Source organism: Botryllus schlosseri, chromosome 1 (assembly GCF_051294905.1).
Source record: "Botryllus schlosseri isolate E-star chromosome 1, Bs_hap1, whole genome shotgun sequence".
Taxonomy (NCBI): domain Eukaryota; kingdom Metazoa; phylum Chordata; class Ascidiacea; order Stolidobranchia; family Styelidae; genus Botryllus; species Botryllus schlosseri.
Window position 1 is genome coordinate 41,260,473 of NC_137236.1, and position 21,265 is coordinate 41,281,737.

General features: G+C 38.8%; 2 protein-coding genes across 3 annotated transcripts in view; both read right to left on the reverse strand.

Annotated features, from left to right (window-relative positions):
- Nucleotide 1: 1 nt before the first annotated feature.
- Nucleotides 2-14,757, reverse strand: LOC145436643 (uncharacterized). The gene is made up of 5 exons (XM_080314002.1): nucleotides 14,605-14,757; nucleotides 10,913-11,038; nucleotides 10,617-10,766; nucleotides 8,777-8,833; nucleotides 2-832 (listed from the first exon to the last, which is right to left on the reverse strand). The coding sequence occupies exons 1-5, from the start codon at nucleotides 14,608-14,610 to the stop codon at nucleotides 437-439; spliced, it is 735 nt and encodes a 244-aa protein (XP_080170128.1). The 5' UTR covers nucleotides 14,611-14,757; the 3' UTR covers nucleotides 2-436.
- A 3,576-nt stretch (nucleotides 14,758-18,333) lies between these two features.
- LOC145449995 (placenta-specific gene 8 protein-like) overlaps nucleotides 18,334-21,265 on the reverse strand; it is a 152,732-nt gene continuing 149,800 nt past the window's right edge. For both annotated transcript variants that reach the window (XM_080328460.1, XM_080328444.1), the window contains exons 4-5: nucleotides 19,526-19,683; nucleotides 18,334-18,614 (exon numbers count right to left, since the gene is read on the reverse strand). In XM_080328460.1, coding sequence (XP_080184586.1) covers nucleotides 18,510-18,614; nucleotides 19,526-19,683 — 263 coding nt within the window. In that variant the 3' untranslated portion in view covers nucleotides 18,334-18,509. The remainder of the gene's footprint in view (nucleotides 18,615-19,525; nucleotides 19,684-21,265) is intronic.

The following is a 21,265-nucleotide window of genomic DNA, read 5'->3' on the forward strand; positions in this document are numbered from 1 at the left end:
ACGAATCTGTGTCAATCTTCAAACTGTATTTTTCGGTTATCTCTCAAATTTTATCAAGAATCCAAAAACTGAAAAACTTCCAATCTGTGTCAATCTCAGGAACGATTTGGTTCGATTTTTTATTTATTTCTAAAATTTTTATCAAGAATCCAAAAACTGCAAAAAATGCCAATCTGTGTCAATCTCAAACACGATTTGTTTCAACCTATGTCGCGAGTTTAATTTATTGTTGTTTAGATATTCTTCAATTTTACTCAAAACCCCTAAAACTTGAAATTACCAATCTATGTCACTTTCAGACACGATTTTTTATATATTTGTTCCAATTTTATCCTGAATGCAAAAAATTGAAATTACCAAGCTGCGTCAATCTACAAGGAGTGAAAAATTCTTTTTTTTATCAATTTTTCATTCAAATTTGTATTCAAAAATAGCCCTAGTACCTCCTCATTTGCCGTGAGCTAGACTGAAACAAGTCCGGCCTGGGGCTTGTGGTCGGGTGCCTCGTCACTGGTTGCGCGGGGCCTTGATTTTGTGAAAGGGGCGCCAAGGGCAATTGCGAAGTTTGCCCCGGATACTGTCTCGGATAGCGTCCGTACCGATCTCTGCCGCTGGCGTACCCTTGCTGAAACTCCGTTGGGGGGTAGGGATACTCTGGGTTTCGATCGTAAGGAGGGTAAGGGTATCCGCCTCTCGCGAATTGATTGCCCTCGCGACAGTTGATAGTACAGCACAGGCAAGATATTTCGCCGCAGTCCGGCGTCTGGCAGCTTACGGCGGGGCACGTACAGAAACCGCTGAGACAGTCCGTGCAGCCACTGCAGTCCACACACTGACAAAATGTAAACTCACTTAAAGTGATGAAAATTTTCGTGAAATTATGATATGATTTGGTGGTTATGCATGCATGGGAATTTACTCTTAAATTACTCTTGATGCGAAAGCTTATATTTCCATTAGAAGAGCTTCTTGGAGTCACAGAACTCCAATATACAAATGAATAGTATATTCATATTGAAACCAGCATATTTCCAGCTGACACTCGTCAGGGGTAATCGTCAGCAACTAGTACCCTTGGCACTCAAGTTGGTGTCAACAGAAGGAATTAATGTACCATCTAAAATTAATACATTGAGCTTAAGCTCTCTCTACCCCCATTATCCGAAATTTCATGCCGGTGACGTCATATTTTGTGATACGATTGTTGGTATACAATGTTCTCTCCAATTCTCTATTAGTCGCTGACGATTACCTCTGACGAGCGTCAGCTACTATTCAATTGTATATTTCAATACCTTGAAAAAAATCCAACTTTCAATATTCGATTCGAATCATTACAATTGATACTAGACTTGGATTTGAGTTATGCACAGGCCTACGATGAAACTCATGCCGATAAAATAATAAAATTAGTGATGGAAATGAATATCGTTCGACTGCTGCAAGTGATAATGCAACAGAAAGGTATGCAATACGACTAGCATGGCTGTCTGCTGATAGAAAGTGCCGATGTTGGGTGAAATGAGTCCGGAATCACACGTTTTTTCCCATTCGAAACAATTTTGCATGCCGTCTGTGAAATTTACGCACCAAAGATGAATTTTGAAAATTAATAGACTTTACTGCTAAGTTGCCCATCAAGTTGTTGCAGAGATTATACAGTAAACCGTACCGAACAACTTAGTAACCGTCGATTCGAAAATAGTTACCTTTCTGATATGCGCTAACAGACTCGGATAACTAGGTAATTTCAATTAGTCTAATTCGAGCCAGTGATTTAATGCTAATCACATGATTTGTGAAATGTTTCCATGCTCTAATTTTAATCAAATTTTAATTAATGCTTTTCCTGAACATAAAACAAGAGTACTGTATACGGTAGTTCGAAACCAGCCAAGCTTGCTGTACAGTAGGGCTGTTCATAAACAATTTTTTCTTTCAAATTTCACAGGCTACGTGATAAAATTATCATGTTGGCTAAAACAGCGCTACACACCAAATTTGGTTCAATCCCAACCAGTAGAAGTGAGGTTATTGCAGTAAAAAAATTTGGATTCGAATAAAATAGTATTTACGGTGACTACGGTAACTCTTTCATTATTGATTATAAAATCATGGAATCAGAAATTTTTCTACTGCAATAACTTCGCTTCTAGTGGTTGGAATTGACCGAGTTTGGTGTGCATCATCTCTACTGACAGCCCAACAATTTTATGAATTTTATCTTTTATATAAAAAATCCAATACATTCGACTGCAAGAACCTCGCTTCTACTGGTTGGGATTGAGCCAAATTTGGTGTGTAGCACTGTTTTAGCCAACATAATAATTTTATCGCATAGCCAGTGAAATCTGGGGAAAAAGTTTTTTTTTATCAGCCCTACTGTACAGACACTTGCCATTCTCGTGCATATGATACCGAACTCTGAATTGATATGAAATAAGCCTGATTTTTGTTGATTTTCTTCCGGGTTGGGAATTTAGGGGCTAATTCTCTTTTCAAGTTTTTCTGCTAATTCCGTCATTCTAATTCATATCTAATTTGATTCACAGGATTCGCAAATACGTGGAAATTGAATAGAACTCCTAATTAAAGTTCATTTTTGTATCAATCAATGTCTTCACATCAAGCTTGCCTCATTTAGCACTGTACAGCTCTCTTGTAGCATTTTCAGCAAAACCGGTAATCAGGACGGAATTAAAATCGGAGCATAGAAATATTTCGTAAATTAGATCATTAAATTAGCTTCGATCTGTCCAATTAGACATTCAGAATAACCTGGTTGCTCAAGTCGTACAGTGAAAGACCTCAGTAAGTGGCAGCCTCTAGTATTCATACACGTATATTGTAGTACATGTTTCGATTCAGATTGAAAACACGGAATCAGCCATTTTTTCCCAACACCGGCACATAACATAACATCTACCACATGGGGCGCATGCACGAAATCATTACTACCGCTAGAATTACCACGATCCAAGACCAGACTTTAACCCTTTGTGGACTGAATATATTCTCTATGGTTGGAAAAATTATTTCTATGCGTAACTTTAATTGTTTCACCTAAACTTAAACATTGGTCAACAAAATTTAAATTTTTCTTTTATTATTTATTATTTTGAATGTTTGTCGCAAATTTGCGACATCAGGCTTTCGCGACAAAAATCGAAACCAAACACGTCAATTATGACAATTGAAATTACTGGTCAAAATTAGCAAAGCAGTTATAGTTTTTGTTCAGGCACAGCTGTACATGACATTTGACACATTTTATAGCAGGTTGTTCTTCATAGGTATGTCACTTGCATCTCTGCCTGGTGTCCATGGAAGGGGTGTGACCCACTTGGTCACGTTGGGGTGGGCTTTGTTGGTCCTCTTTTCCTTTTTTATCATACTCCTGTTGGATACAGAGAGATGCCCTCCATCTTTTCCCCCTGTCACTAATTTTCCGTACTTTACCAGGTATTCTGCATATAATTTGGAGCAAGCAGACATTTTTGCATCTGTTTCGGAAATTGCACAAAAACACAGTTCCGTCTGTACATCAATCAACTATTGGCGACAGCAAGATCAACCAAATGATGTACAATTACATGTATAGTATGTTTTTGAGCGGATACATGTTCTGTAATAAGCCAAATAGGCATCCAGAAGATCAACGTCCCCCATAAATGAATTGTACTGTTCGGCAATAAATGGATAGTCGACCTGTGAGCGTTACTTCGTTTCCGGTCCCATCTTTCAATTTTACTTCGTTTCCGGTCCCATCTTTCAATTTTACTAACAAGATTTGCTTTGACAAAGGTACTGGCAAGTATAACACTGCGATTGTCATACCACTTTACTGCCGAAATACTAACGCCGTTCCGAGAAACCTCCTTTACTTCAAATCTCACTCTCCTTGTCCTGAAGTCTGTGCCATTACTGAATTGACAGCCACACAGTATGTTTGATCGCACAGTTCCTACTGCAAAAAATCACATGTGAGATGAACTATGAGCAAGAAAGATTTGATCTGCTTCCATCGATCTCGGGACATGATGTCCGAAACTTTATCATATCTAGTATCATTGGCCCATTACCTATAGGATCTTGGCATTTTCACGATAGAAATATGCATGCAACATCCTAAGTCTTTTTCAATATCATCTCCAGTCATATGTATTGCCTTCGTTGGATTAGTTTGAACGGCAAATAAATTCCTTTCATTAACAATCCAGTCCAGCAATTCCGCTCCAACAAAATATTCGAAATATGTGTGCGGAGAAGAAATAGAGTACAGTCACTGTCAAGCAATTCTGCCTTCCATATAGGAAAATAGTAGCCAGGGATCTTTCCACCTTGAATTGTTTTCCATATAGGTTTTCGTTTCGATTCATGCGGTGTACATGCAATTGACCCGGTGTTTTCCCTTTCTCTACTTTTGAAAACACGATTGAGGAATCTTCATCTGATTCATCGGGAGAAGAGGATTCATCCGAACTCATTTATCACATAGCAGCAGAAGTTGCTGCAGTAGAACATTCTTCATCGTCAGAATCACTGCCACCATCTTTACTGCCTTTCCAGTTTACCGTCACTTGATGAGTGATTTTTCCCCATAACAACATCTGGTATCCATTTTTGCAACAGCAATTTCTGATTGAAATTATTGAGAATATTTGTTACCTTTTTAGCACTATTCTAGAAGTTAGTTTACATATTCGTTGTCATTATGTGATGTATCAAGGCATGCACTTTCTTGACTCGTGAAGTTGGTGAATCTGTTCCCCTCTTTTCTCACGTAAATACCCATTCCATATGGGAATATTTCAGTAGTAGGAATGTTGTCAGAATTTACCAACAAAGGGCTAATGATGCAAATTCGCATCACTCCCCATTTTCAACTTTGCCGAGAAGAATTACACATTATTGATCCAAAACACTTCTGGCTATGTGATTTATGGTGTAAAGAATCCTATACATATTTTTCTGAACGAATATACTCTCCAAATCATTCGACCGCGGAGCAACAAAGAACGTGGGTCCACTGACTTCACTCAGACATGCCAATGCAATAAACAACGTCCGGGACACCCACCTTTCACTCCAAACACTCTATTTCAAAAGGCGCCAAAGGAAAGTTCGGAATGTGTACTTTCTGCGACGGTCGTCGTGGCCGTGTTAAGTATGCGTGAACTCAGCACAAAATGATGTAATTCGGTATGTACCGAATTTGTTACGCTCGTCCACAAAGGGTTAAAATCTTGGGCACACACAGCGGACAAAACTAACGTGAGTGCGTGCTCGGCAATTAGGCAGTGCGTCGTGGAGGAAGTGATAAATTACAACAATTTACGAACCGGCTACCGGATCTGGTCAAGTACGGCAGCCGCACCAGATCAACCCTCCACACCGAAAGCCTGACGAGAAAAACTATTCAAAACCTTCAAAGTACAAGACTACATCAAACAGCCCAGAGTTTCTGTAGACTCACGGCTGGTGATCACAGTAAGTCTTGTGTCCGCACGTTTTTTGGTCACCAGTAAGTGTCCTTTTTAGTCAAGAGATAATCCAATCAGAATGTCAAGCAGAAAAGAGTATAAAAATGCATTTTAGGCGCTACAAATTACATTAAAAAGTTCATCGCTTGTTAGTATTTAGAAATCTTGACATCATATATTTACACTACTGACGTCACACTAGTCACAGAATGCATATTTACTTACTAGGCTGAGTCTGAGTCAAATTATAAAAGATTGACTCGCGACTCGGAACCTCGCGACTTGAAAGGCTGTGAACCACGATAGGCGGTATCGCCGCCTAAGAAATATGTAGTACGACGCTAGTACGTTACTGGAAATGTCATATCTGTTAAGTCATCGTCAACTCACAGCATTGTCACAAAGGTATGCTCGAAAAAATGCCGAATCATCCTTAACGTGACGTCGAACTGGTATTATATTCTTTCTGGCCGCTTAAAAGGTACATAATTTGAACTTTCAATGACATTCATACTCTTGTGACGCCGTCATGATTGATACTCGTACTCGAACTCAGACTCGGGACTCAATTTCGCACAGCTCTAGTGATGGACAATGCATCCACAAAATGTCTGCATTTTTGTAGCAAATAAATAGGGCGAATTTTGTTGACATGTTAAAATTGTAGCGTTAGGTCGAAATTGTTTACAAAGTAAAAATTTTTTGGACTTATACATTTCGTTTGTATCGTAGATTTTGCAGGGTCCGTGAACTTATCATTTGATATTTTACAGCTTGTAGCCTACTTTACAGGCCTGGTGTTAACGTGGTGTTACGCTCAACGTAACGCAATATCCTAACTGAAGAAAGACTTCCTGGGCATTGCATGGTTCTCACGTCAAGAAGCGCATGATGAAAAATTGTGAGGCTGACAACATTGTCAGATTGAAGCAACACGGTTTGTCACCAGCAGTGAACGCACAGCTTCAGTGTTGTCAGCCAACAGCTGCTGCTGTTGAACGTTTTTCTTCATTCTCGGCAAGCTACTTAGTGAGGACAGACACTTTCTACCCGAGAATGTAGAAAAGAATCTCTCGTTGTACTACAACATATTTTATTCATTTTTACCATAATGCGTAATTTAACTACTGGAAATCTTCATAGGGCCAGATTTCGTTAAAATATTACTTTTTTCATGTAAAAATTTGTCTGTTTTTGAGCCAAAAACGTTTTTTCAGGGCAAACTACTTCGTTAGGACAGCCAGTTCCAACCAGAAATGAAGATAAGTGGCTAAAATTGTAACAGTATGTTGGAAAACACCTAATTTGCATACGTTAGTTCAAAATTTGGTCAAAATTCAGAATGTTTAGGTAAAAAAAAGTCAAAATTTTGATTTTTTAGGTCAAAATTTTCCATTTTTCAAGTAAAAAAATATCGCCCTACAGATAAGACTTCAAGACCTGCCATGATCTAGTAAGGAAAAGAATACAAAGGACAAATCCATTCGTAAATTCGCGAAGAAAGCTCTAATACAGTCACACTTCACACACTACCATAGACAGACACTACAAATCTACAGGCTACCGTTAGCGGAACCATCGTGTAGCGAAACTAATCCACTAATCACTACACTCTGCAACCTTACTGTTCACCTTATGACAACTGAATCTCGCAACAGAGACAGTTGATTCGAGTGCAATCTGGCCCTTGACAGGCGCACGCGCATTCGATGCAGCCCTGGAATCGTGGAGCGGTTTAAAACAAGGTGATACCCAACATATCAGGGTCGGATCAAGACTGTGTTGACATTGATGCGTTATTTTCAAGTTTCACCCATTCAGAATGTAGATAAAAATATCATAATGATGTCAATGTAGCTAAAGTTTGATATTTTCGAATGGGCGCTTTAAATATGATGTCGTATATATTCAGAATAGGCCTTTCAAAATAAATACACTATGAATACTAAATATTGATGGCAGCTAAATTTTGGTAATTTCAAAGTTACACTGCGATTTGAATATGATGTGATATCACATTCAGAATAAAATATATATAGCACAGTGTCCACTAAATATTGACTTTAATGCGGTTAAAGATTTATATTTTCAATGGGGTGCTTTAAATATGATGTGGTCTGACATTCAGAAGATCAATATAGACATCTAACTATAAATATGACTACTAAATCTTGTTGTTAATGCAGCTAAAGTTTGATATCTTTAAAGGGGCAATGCATCTAAATAGGACGTGATCTCAAATCAAGGTTGGAATGCGACCCATTTTCCACAGAAAGTCACCGTATTCGAACTGCAGCTAACTGATTTTCTGTGGCATCAAGGTCCGTCTTATGTCATCGCTTCTTAACCCTTCGCGGAATTTTTCCGGCACACACTTATTCATTGTTGCATTTTCTCAACGAGATCAAGCACCAGGCAGAGAATGAATTTATGTTCTGAAGGAACTGTGGTTCAGTTACGAAAAGTAGGGCGGGCCTGCACGTTTGGTACCGACACTCAACGACAAAGTTAAGCCTGGTATATTTGTGTGTGAGCTATTGATTGAATGCATGGAATTATCGATGAGATTTTAATTGATTTTCGACCCTGCTTAATCGATATTCAATTTGCTGGAAATTGTCCATAATCTTAACCCAATCATATGTAGTAAACCTCCGTGTGCATTCACAATCAGATTTATGAGATCTAGGCAGATGCACGATGAATTATCTTATCAGTATTTTATTGAGTTGCTATGACAACCATCAAAACATCTGTCATAGAATTCACTATGGGTTAAGCTAAAACAAAAATTTGAACCATCTAGAAAAAATTATTTTACTCGTAGGCTACTGCATATCAAAGATCTGCTTCAATAAACTGGGTTTCATATCCTCCTAATTGCGAATATTAGGTATCTAGATTGATGTACATAAATATATAATAGGGATAAAGTGTCTTCTAACCATAAAGACAAATTTTAACCCCAGTATAAAATTCAAAGCCACCCTAAAACACCTTACTCATTCGGTTTACAACTAATAACATGATCACTACAATTGAAATTAATTTCGTTCAAACACCCAGACAGCGGCATTGTCAAAAATAGTAGGCTTGGAATGACGAACTATTTCATTGCGCAACGGCAGAATAACTTTACTCGTGAAATTTATAAGGCATGGCGGAAATACTACTCTATTGCAAGTAACACCCACCATCCCACCTGAAATATCGGTCAAAAATTGAAATTTATGAAGAATTAATCACAATCAAATCGACCTTTTTATTATAATCGAAAATGAGTGGTAACTTACACCGGATGGTTCTCCCGTGCAGCACGCGCACGTCAGACAGTCTCCCAAGTCGGTGCGCTGTAAAATATTATTAGATTGTAAATATATAATATTATTATAAATATAGCATAAAAAAGAATTCATGGTCTTAGTGAAAATGCAACAGGGCTGCATAGTGCAAAACAAGCCAGGCTTTCTGTACAGACATTTGCAATCCTTATGCTTATGAGGATGAATTCTGATATGATATAAACTGAGCTAAAGTTTTCTCGAATTCACTAATTATAATTTTAATCCAATTTGGAAAAAGCTGTGTACGTTATCTATAATTACAATTCTAATCTTACTGTAATTATCTATGTATAATGCGCAAAATTTTACCGATTTTCTGCCCTAAAATAAGGGGTGCGTATTATGCATAGGTGCAACAAGCCTTGAAAAAAATCTCCCTCGATAAAAAACTTGAAATCACGCCTTTCTCCATGTTTTTTCCAATCGCGCATCACTTCCAGCCATCGTGCCCAGTAATTCGTATTATCAGTGTAACGCGCCGCCAATTAGCGAGACGCGTGTTTCCAACTAACCAGAGTCGTCTGCACAGCACGCGATCTCATGCTGAGTTAGTTTGCCTTTGGACGCGAGCGAAATCAGCTCATTGATTGCGTTCATTGCGTCAACGACAGGCCTGAACAATAGGCGTCTTCAAAAATAACTTTAATTCTCAAATCGTACTGGCTACTTCATAAAATTGTTAGGTTACCTAATTTAAGCCTACACACCAAATTTGGCTCAATTCCAACCAGTAGCCGCATTGCTACAGGAGAAGAAAGTTTATATTTATTATATAAAAATAAATAACAGTTTGAAAACTTTCTGTTCACCCCATGAAAGTGTTAGGTTGCCTATAGAAACGATGTTCAACAAATTTGGTTCAATTCCAACCAGTGTAAGCGGAGTTATTGCCGTCTAAAAATTTGGATTATAAATATAATAGTATTTACGGTGACCCATACTTCAATTATTTATTATAGTGGTGCCCACCGTAAATACTATATTATTCAAATCCAGATTTTTAGACGGCAATAACTCCGCTTACACTGGTTGGAATTGAACCAAATTTATTAAACATCTTTTCTATAGACAACCTAACTCTTTCCTGGGGTGAACAGAAAATTTTTCGTTATTTATTTTTATATAATAAATAGAAACTTTCTTCTCTCGTAGCAATGCGGCTACTGGTTGGAATTGAGCCAAATTTGGTGTGTAGGCTTAAATTAGGTAACCTAGCAATTTTATCAAGTAGGAGAATGAAAGTAATTTTTGAAGACCCCTACTGAACAAATTTTGCATATACGAAACGCCATGTGCGCTAGATATAATCGCTCGCGTAATCATTCACATCTTTAACAGGTCTGGTGCGCACGACATAACCGTCGGCCTGAGCAATTGCATCTGTAATAGGCCTCGTGAGCATGATGTGCCTGGCCTGAACTATCGCGTCGCCGGCCTCCCAGGCTTTGGCTGCTATCTATTATCGTTAAGAGACAATGCCATTAATTGTATAATGATAAGCGATGGTTATGTCATCATTGTTCATTAGTGACATCGTAAAACAGAATGACATCGTACACTAAAACACAACTATTCATGTACTGCGAATGCAGGGTGCGTACTATACATGCGTGCAGGCTTTTTTCCAGAATTTGCATGCCATTTTAAGGGTGCGTATTATACATGGGGGGCGTACTATACTTGGAAAATTACGGTATTTGGAAAAGCTGTGTAGCTGTAATTTGGAAAAGCTGTTACTGACCACCTTTTATACAGACTTCAACATAAGAACTCTGACCGAGCCTATTACCTTTCTAGGCCCGCAAATCGAGTCACAACAGCTCGTGGTACCAGGTACGCTACAGTTGCACGCTTGAGCCACTTCAAGACAACAGTCGCAGCAATTGTTTGATTCGTCTGCTTTTCCGCAGGGATTACAGTCGGTACAGTTTCCGCTTGCCTGTTGAAAGATGAATGAATATTTTGTTACTAGGGACTTTAACTTATAGTCATGTTTAGAGTTAAGGTGTTGCTGTAGTTGAGGTTGTCAAAGTAGTCAGTGGTAATCATCAGCAACAACTAGTGAACACGTTATATAATACTCACCACGCAGCACTGCCTTACAAAAATGATTATAACAAATAAGATAAGGTAGCAGCAGATACAGATCACGATAATGGCCGGGGTTTCCAAAGTCGAAGACGTAGTTGTCGATTCATTTACAAGTGTAGGCTGAAATAAAATAAGACAGGATTATCATGGATGGATGATTCTGTGCAACATTACACAAGACTGGATTTAAAATTATTATTTTTCAAACTTAATTGGATAATTGATAAATTGTTAGGTTGCCTACAATAGCGGTGCACGTCAAATTTGGTTCTCTTTCAACCTGTAGGAGCAGAGCAATAATAGTAAAAAAATTGGATTTAAAAAAAAAAATTAAATTGAATAGGAAGTTCTTACCTCCACGACGTTCTTCATAAAATAAAACATTACTTTTTATTTCTAATTTTTATTGGCTACTCATGATATTACCACGTTGTCAGTGTAAAAATGACGCATACCGTAACACATTTGGCTCCATTCCAACCCATTGAAGTTGGGTTATTGAATTGGCAAAAAATACTTTTTACGGTAACAAATTCTATCATGTAGCTAATCAAATAACTTCCCTTCCGTGGGTCGGAATTTAGTGAAATTTCGTATGCATCGTTTTTTTTAGACGACGAAACAATTTCATGAGTTGGCAGTATAGTTTAAAGGTAACTATATTTGTATTTAATAAATGCGAAATTTTCTCAGTAGAATCAAAGTAGCTCATGTCCATTTACGCACTTTGAGAAAATCAAGTTTTGGAAAATTTCATTTTCTTTCGATTATATCTTGGCGCCATGGTTATGTTTGTCACATTGTTTCAAACACGACACAACATCAGGCCTGCCGAGAGAGGAATATTTCCATCGCATGCAATTCAATGGAGAAAAAGGTACCGTAATTCCACCTTGCATTGCAATTACTCATATCATTTGGTTCATTTCAAACATTTTGACTTTTAGTAGGCAACATTTCTGAACTTCTGCGTTATTACTAGGGTCATTTTTATTGACCTCAAAAAATCAATAATATGACTTTATTTTTTGGAAAATATGACTTTATGTGAAAATCGTGTATTTTTACATGCGAACAATGTCGCTCACGGAATTAAAGACTAAAACATACTCAATATAACAGTAATACACATTCATTATTATTTTAAACAGCTGTTGTAGTACAGTTTCATGTAGTGCGGAATGTTAGAGTCTTTGAAGTTATGATTTGGACGTAAAATGACTTTGGTAAGGAAAATGCGCGCTCCACAGACGCTGATGTGGGTTGACACTTCTGCAGTTTTGCATAAAGCGCTGGTGAAATGTGTTGTCTTTGTAGCTCCATAATTTGTTTCACATCGTTTTGTCCAATAGCTTCTCAATGTAATTTCTGAGCTCAAGCGGATATTTTCCGAAATCAAGAGCATTTAGATCAGCACGGGTCTCTTTGATGGTGTACGAACAACTTTCCATTTTGAATATTAAGTTTGAAATATTGTTGTAGTGGAGACATATTTCTGTTAACTGACTAGTCGTTGACTGAATTTCGACGCTCTTTACAATAACTCCTTCCTATACATCGAGTATTTCTTACTAACTTGTTGAGATACTGAGCAGCATTCAACCAGCTAACCCAGTGGTTCTCAACCGGTGTGCCGCGGCACACTAGTGTGCCAATTGGACTGCTCAGGTGTGCCGCGAGCAAATGTGGTAAACTATGTCGAAGTATAAGAAAAATCCAAATTTTGAGTGTGTCATTGCTGGTTTTTCTATTGAATTTACCCGATCAAGACACACGATGCACAATACGATGCAGTAACAGATATAAGGATGTCGAGGCGACCGTATCTCAATCTGACATCCCCATTAGGTCATGGATTGGGTCTTTCTCTGGGCTTCATATTGTAAAGACGCTTTGAGCACAGCAACGTATAGGGCGGAGAATCTAATACATCTGCGATTCTTCGTAACTTGCTACTGCACTGCCATGAATCAAACTGGGGCCTCCACCGTCAATGGGGGTGATACGCTAGTTTGCCCACGCATAGTAGCATTTAGAACGGTGATAACTAAACTCGGGCAATTGTACCGTGATATTGAGGTGTGGCTGAAGGTGTTCACCTTATACTTGTCACCCCAATCAGAACCGGATGCAGAACAGGGACATGACGCAGGTTGATGACCTTTTTCTGTTTCTATTTGTAGTCGTATTCTTGCCATGTCTTTGTAATCGATGATCATTTTACACCATACCGATATTACTTATTTTGATTCCTGAGATGCCAACCTATAGCACGGCGCCCAATTTTTGTAAGACACTGCTTTTACGGATCGGAGGACGAGTAGCAGCCTACATAAACCTCCAACACCTAGGAAGGCATTCTCACAATCGAGAAATGAACTCATTTGGAAGTGATGTTCACGTTTACAAATTAGAATTACCAACATAGCCATTCACATTGCGATTGTTAGGTAGCGTGCTTGCACTGGAGGTAAAATGTAGGCTCAGGGCGCAAAGTTATGTTGCAGGCGACAAATTCGAGAATTGAGAATAAAGTTAATAAAATTATATCAGTTACCAATTTCTCATCGCGGAGGTTTATTATTCCGGTTTGTTGGAACTGCAATACAACTGCGGGTGGCTGCCAGCAACACTATTGAGGTATACTATCCCCACAGGTGCCATTACACGATCTGCGTGGAAATGCGTTTGGCATAATACACTTCTACGCCTCTGTATCGGTTAGTGGCGATCGCGACTGGACTCTTCAATGCGACGGTTAATTACATCGACAATGCGTTAGTGGGCAGACTTTATTGTCAAGCCAATCTCATGAAATTAAGCTCAACCTGAAGTTGAAACGAGATCCCAGCAGGCCAGTTATGTGGTAAGCGGGTAATTCAAAAACCTCACACGGAAGCGGAGAAAGTTATTCTTCCGGCCTGCAATAAAATTGTAAAGAAATGTTTGGGAAGAATTGTAAACGATTCCCATGTCTAATGATACCATTCGCATACGTATTTGTGAGATGTCCGCTGAGATAAAAGAAAACTCAAGCAGAGATAAGCCTACTTGAGTGCTCCGAAAAGTAGTAGTACTTCGTCAGTGCCCACTGCCCGCCTCTGTGGTTGCTGCTATACGCATTCTGGTAGTTTGCCTGTGCCGTAAGCCAAAATAATTCAGAACCACTGTGCTAGTGTGCCGCGAAGTATTTTTCGTTTTCAAAGTGTGCCGCGAGGTCAAAAAGGTTGAGAACCACTGAGCTAACCCAACGAGTAACTGCCTTACTTTCTTAGTGCTTAATTGCTTCACCGCTTAAATTGTTATTTTTTATTCAAACTATACATACAATGATATGACTTTATAACTCAAAAATATGACTACCGGTATATGTAACTTGAAAAGCTGATTTATGACCTAACCAGGAAATATGACTTTATAACTTTCTTAATATACCTAATCGGGATGCGGTTTTCGCGTTGAAGTACTTTCATGACTTACTGATGCATAGAAAAAAATATGACTTTAATGACCCTAGTTATTACTAGCTTCTCTAGGCCATACATATTCCTGAACTTCTACATCATAAGGCCATATTTCAATCACTTCTGTGCACAGTGTGTGAAGTTGAGAAACTCTCAGAAAGCCGGCATAGGTCCAATGGATAGAGCTGGCATTCTCTTGAAAAGCAGAAAGACAAAACTTACCGCCATTGAGTTAATGCCTCATTGTCCAAGGCATGTAGTTTTTCCAAATCCTTCACGAATAGATTTAACTAAATAGCTTAAATCCCTGAAAATGAGATAGAACGTGTTAGCAGGATTACTCGAACTCTGCAGTATCTATTGCACGACACATGATGATACTTTATCTTAATTCAAATTCTACTTTGTGCTTCAAATTTTTGGTGACTCTACTCAAGTCATTTTTTTAATTTGGAAAAACGATTTGTGTCAATTTGTGTATTGACCCGCCTTGCACTCAGATGACTCCCTAGACAAATCGGGCCAGAAACTGTTTTACATACGTTTGAAAGAAGCTGTTAAGGGTAAAGGTAGTAGAGTACTCAATTTTGGTACTCTAGTAGTATAGAAGTAGAAGTACTGTAGCGATTTCACATTAAGTAAAAAAGTAAGTATTCTAGGCATAGCTTAGAATAAAAATCGGAAAACTGCAAAGTATAGAAGTAGGAAGTAGGCGAGTACGAAAAACCTACTTGAGTACGGTACTTCTAAAAAGTAGAAGTACTTCTTTACTGACCATCTGGTTGAGAGTGAGACAAATGAGTGTATTATAAATGCGTGACACCCACTGATCATCCGCATTGCAGAATGAAAGCAAACTTTATTTATTTATTAACTATACTATTAAATGACTTCACTTGCTCGCTACAGATCTTAGAATAGTCAGAATAAAATAAAATGAATACATTGAATAGAAGAGACAACAAAATTTCGGATTGAAGTAACCGAATTCGACACACTTCATTGACTTCGGCCGTAACCAAAACAAGTCACGTGATGAGATCACGGATATCAAAATTCAATTAAATAGTATATTCATATTGAAATGAACCCGAATATTTTCGGCTGACACTCGTCAGGGGTAATCGTCAGCAACTAGTAGAGAATTGGAAAGAACATTGAATATCAACAATCGTATCACAAAATATGACGTCACCAGCATGAAATTTCGAATGAGAGAACGTTCAATGTACTATTTTTAGGTGATACACGAACTCCTTTTGTTGACAGAGTTTTGGTTGGTGTATTTTGATAAAAGTTGATTCCAAGGCACACAAATGGAATTGTGAACGACCTCGACCTACGATTCGAAATCGGTCGTCTCGATAATTATTCGCACAAATCGGATTATCCAACAGATGTTTGCCGATGGCAGAATTAATGGCCTTTGATCGATCAGCATCAATCTTAAGTGGATGAGTTAAGGGTGCGCTTTTCACATCGCGTGACGCACGTGTTCTGATAAATCTGGGGACATGTTGGTTTATGCGGTCCTGCAGACGTCTTGACGTTCTTCCCACGTAGCCACAATCACAGTGGCACCTATATTCGTACACTACATTACTTTGTTGAAGTGCAGGAAGCACGTCTTTGCGTGTTGAAGGGAGCAGTTGTGTTGTTGTAAAAATCACATTGGTTTTGACTGTATCGTAACATTTACCGACAGCAGAAATCAATTGTTTTTCAAAGCGGGTGGAAATGGGGCCAATCCAAGGTAGATGGATATAAACATCTTTTATTGTTCGTGCGGTGGGCTCTGCTCGTTTTTCTGCGTTGAATTGCGTTAATTTCCTCTCCATGCCGCGGCTGATGACGTGTTCAGGGTAACCGTTATCAAGTAAGATTTTTCGGATGTAGTCAAGTTCTAAACTCAGTTTGTTACCCGAACATATCATCAACGCTCTATGCACGAGTGTGCCTATGAGGTTAATTTTTCTGCGCCGAGGACTAAATGAATTCCAGCGGAGGTATTGGCCTGTGAATGTCGGTTTCCTGAAAACAGACGTTTCAAATTTGTTGGTATTGCGCTTTTCAACTAATACGCCCAGAAATGATAACGAGTTATTGCGTTCTTTTTCTATTGTGAATTGCAAGGCCGGGTGAAGCGAGTTTAAGCGAATGAGAAATTGGTCACACTCCGATTCATTCCTGAAAATGACAAATGTATCATCTACGTATCGGCGGTACAATAGTGGTTTGGCGGACTCACGCTGGGACAGAAGCTCGCCCTCGTAATACCCTACGAAAATGTTGGGTGAGTGGATTCGTATTCATATTTTATCCAATGATACATATATTGTTGATTTATCTCAAATCCATGGCCTGATATGTTCTCTGTCCGCTAAATTTTGCACAGCGAGGACTAGCACGTACCTGACCTTTTGTTTTCAATCATCTGCTTTTTCATGTTGGGTGTTTCTTCCTGGGGAGATAGCGTAGTATGGTGACGATATGCGCCCGGGTGGCCTGGGCTCGATTCCGCATCGTAGGTTATCTGGGCTTCTCTTCCCCTGCGTCGCTGTTCTTACGATGAAAGAACGCATTCATAAGGAATGGAAAGAGCAAGAAAGAGCCGCAGAATGGAGATTACCATCGAAAAGAATTGTGACATCGGGCACTAGGCCGGGGTGGATGCCAGATTAAGAGACCGCAACCATGGTCGTTCGGCATCTGCCTATCTGTATCTGACTAGTCACCTCAAATACCCAGGCAACATTTTACCTTGCTACGATATCGCTATACTTCTACTTGAACAGACACTTACGACACGTCACTTCTACTTCTACCACAATAAATGACTACTTATATGCTTCATTTGTTATGATCGTAATGATGCGTTGTCCACGTCCAACATACGCGTTGTGTGTGAGGAATACAAAATATAGAGTTGTAATCGTGAATACTTTGAATTAGGTTCCTGATACCGATTGGCATTTTGGTCTCGACAAATATACATGGGTTAACGAGTTATAGAGCCGCTGCACTAAGCCAACCTACATTCCTCGCTAAATATAGCGAGAGATGTAAAGATATTATATTTTCACCCCGCATATTTACATCAAAAAACTTTGAAAGGCTGGAATCTATCGTATTAGAAGTTATACATAGCAGTGTGAACAGGACATATATATTGCATTTTATTCTTTACTCGTTATAACTCGCGTACAATGATTTGGAGTTGGCGTTATGAAGAACGTAGGCCTACTCAAAAAGAAGCAAAGAGAAAGAGCAAGAAAAGCGTCTAAAGGACCGCCGAATAAAGATAAGATAAACTGTGAATTCGGGTAGTATGCCGAGGTGGATGCCAGATTGAGAGATAAGTTGTAAAATTATGCAATAATTGTGTAAATACTTTCCAAAAAACATATGTTGTATGAGCCTACGGACAATTAGCACCGGATATAGCCGACCTATATCGATATGGGATTTTTGGAACCCTCAAAATAGTCGGTTCAGCAACAATAGTACAGATATTTCGTCAAAGGAGCTATATTTGCCCTATATTTTCAATTGTCCATGTCAATCCACTCTGACGTCACAATTGAATATTCGTGACCTCGTGGCATAAAAAAACAGTAAATAACATGTTTTATACATGTTTGTTTTAAATTGATTTTTGTTTTAAATGCAACCCTAGTGAAAGCGAATGATATCCACCGAGCGGTTATACTGTGGCTTATGAACATTGAACAAACAACATGTTCGACATTGGCGGTCTTGACAGACCATTTACTGGTGAGTGTTGTTATAAAACTTAAAAATTCTCAACTTCTGATAAATATTTGCTGACTATTACAAACCTTTATCATTCACTATAAGCCTTACATTGAGGGCCTAATCTGCCGCACAGGCTTTATATTTGAAATGCCTGATGTAGGGCAGGCTGCATGTTACAGTTGCAAAGACATATCAGACTGTTTTCATCAATTTATTTTACAATAAAAATCTGTAGATAGCGCAAATAAAAAGACAATAGACAATATTACAAAATAGACTATCACTGTCGGCGCTCCAATTGAATAATTGTATTTTTCCATAATCATGTAGCCTACGCGATATACACGTAACCCACTCCGAAACAAAGGTGATTAACAGCTTCCTCCGTATCCTCGGTGATTCAATTCTCTTGCCAGCTGGCACATGGCGCAAGGAGTACAACAGGTCACGACACAGCAGTCATCGCATATAGAGCCCTGGATATAGAACAACACGATTGTATTCGGCACAAATCATCCTAAAACGCCGTGTATCAATAAAGAGTCGAACAGGGATTGGTACGCGCAGTACACACACTAAGGAGATGCCTAATTAGCGAGAAACGACTCATTGTATAGCCAAGGCCTACTCAGCAAAGTTGGACATCCAGAAAATGATCAGATTTTCCAAATTGATTAAGAAATAGAACTGATAGCTACTTAGTTTTATCCAAGTTACCTTATGATAGAGGAGGTCAGTAACGAAATACTTCTTCTTGTCGAAGTAGCCTACTTCAGGTAAATTTTTCCTACTTGAACTATTTACTCAAGTGTTTATGATTTCAAACTACTTCTACTTCATACTGTTCAGTTTTTCAGGCAAAACTAGGCCTAGAATACTTACTTTTGAGTAGAAATTGAGACAGTTAGCCTACTTCTACTTAACTGAGTAACGACAACTAGTACTTTTACCTCCTTTGTATTAGAATTAGAATTCCACGAAAAGTTAGAAACTGAATTAAATTACATCTCAGAAAGAAACACTACAAAATAAAGCTCAGTTCATATCCAATCAGAGTACATTCTTGTATGCATGAGAATGAAAAATGTCTGTACACCAAGCTTGGCTCGTTTCGCACGATACAGTTCTGATGTAGCATGTTCAGAAAAACCAGAAATTAGATATTAGAATTAAAATCAGATCATAGAAACATTTCACAAATTAGATTAGAATTATATTACCTACATTTCTTTCTATAGCGAGTCCAGTCAACTGCTTTGTTATCTAGCCTAGCTATCTAGTTGGCCAAGTTAGCTGCTCAATATATGAATACAAATTTATGACGTTTCTTCTGCCCTCCAGAAGTAGCATAAATTACTTTGACTACCTCTGGCGATTTGTAACGTACCTCAATTCCATGTTTGGCTCTGAAGTGCGACCTCATGGCAAGATGGCCCCCAGGAACGCAGCCGCCACCGTACCCACTGCACCCGACGCAGCAATTCTCGCCCATCCTGTCGGCCAAGCATCCGTAGTAAAAGTTTCCGAGCCAAAACACGCAACAACCTGCAATTAGCAGCGGCTTCACATTACACGAATGCTTGCATTCGCATGCGATATATTATGCGTTTCTGTATAAAGCAAATTGAAATGAACCCGAATATTTTCGACTGACACTCGTCATGGGTAATCGTCAGCAACTATAGCAGTGTTGGGATGACTCGAGTCAACTTTTTCGTATGACTCGACTTGACTCGAGTCACTTTGCAAAAAGGACTTGACTTGACTTGACTCGGCGCTTCAGAAATGTGGACTGACTCGTGAATCGGAGCAAAATTTACGAGTCAATTTCAAGCCATTAAGTAAACGGTGTCGAATAAATCACCCTATCGTATGTATGTTCGGATTGTTCGCGATACGCAGGTGTTACTAGTGAGAGCAACCATGCAATCATTCACTGATTGTACGTTTCACTGATCCTCCATTGTTACATCATAAATAAATTGACCGAAGACGAAACGATCACAGCTTACTTTGTCGCACTAGAAATGCCACTCCTGGGTTTTTCCACCCAGATCTGGGTTTTTCGAGCATGACTTGGGTTTCTGTGCTTGAAATCTGTTTTTTTTTCAACATCATGTCAGGTCAATTTTACGGCGCAAAATTGATTATTAGATTAGTAAGATCTTCTAATGTCGACGGATTCCACTGTGATTGAAACGGCAGAGTCCAAAGAGACCCATTTACTATTAAAATGAGAGGTCTTGGCGTGATGCGATAGAGCTTCATTGAATAGTGACTACTAGGTCGCTGAAAGTCATGTTCACAGGGCAACTCTGATTTAGGACTTGAATGCTACCGGTAGCGCTGCAACAAATTCGTTTTCTGTCAGTAAATAGTATGTAACTGCTGTAAAGTATGCAATTTATTCACATGGAAAGACCAATTGTTGATCTAACTAATTTACCATGTTGACATCAGAGTATATTCACTTTCAACAGGGACACTCAAAAAGAGACAGTTTGGGCAACGGGGCAAGTTATTCAGAGTGAGAGGGGTTGTTTAATGCAAACGTACTCCTAATTTCATGATTTGGCAGTTTCTTTTCGACTAAACATCCCAGATAAAAGTGTTTGTCCCAGGTTTAATGAATCGAAAGCTATTTTCGATATATCTGGTCAGCTCGCAGTCACTAGAATTACCCTACAATCATCCTCACGATAGCTGGGGATTAGCATTGTTACTAACATTACGAATATATAATACACCACGTATTGACCCCCCATACCGAATGCCTGGTAGCAATGTGTCGAGAGGAAAACATCATATTTCGATGGATTTGCTCATTTATCTGAGCAACATGCATATTATAGTATGGAAATGAACCGTTGGGATTTCAATATCAAGGGCTAAAACTTTTTCTATGTCCTTAAAACTGTCATTGATGACTCTCAGTCACTGTTTTACAGCTATATCATAGAAATTTGAGTGAAATAGAGGATCTGGGTTTTTCTGTTTTTTTTGAACGTCCAAATCTGGGTTTTTCTAAAATATCTCAGTGGCATCTCTGTGTCGCGGTAGCAGTAGATTAATCTAATAGCAGCGTATCTTAGGCTGTTCATCAGTGGTTACATTGCGCAGTGCTCAC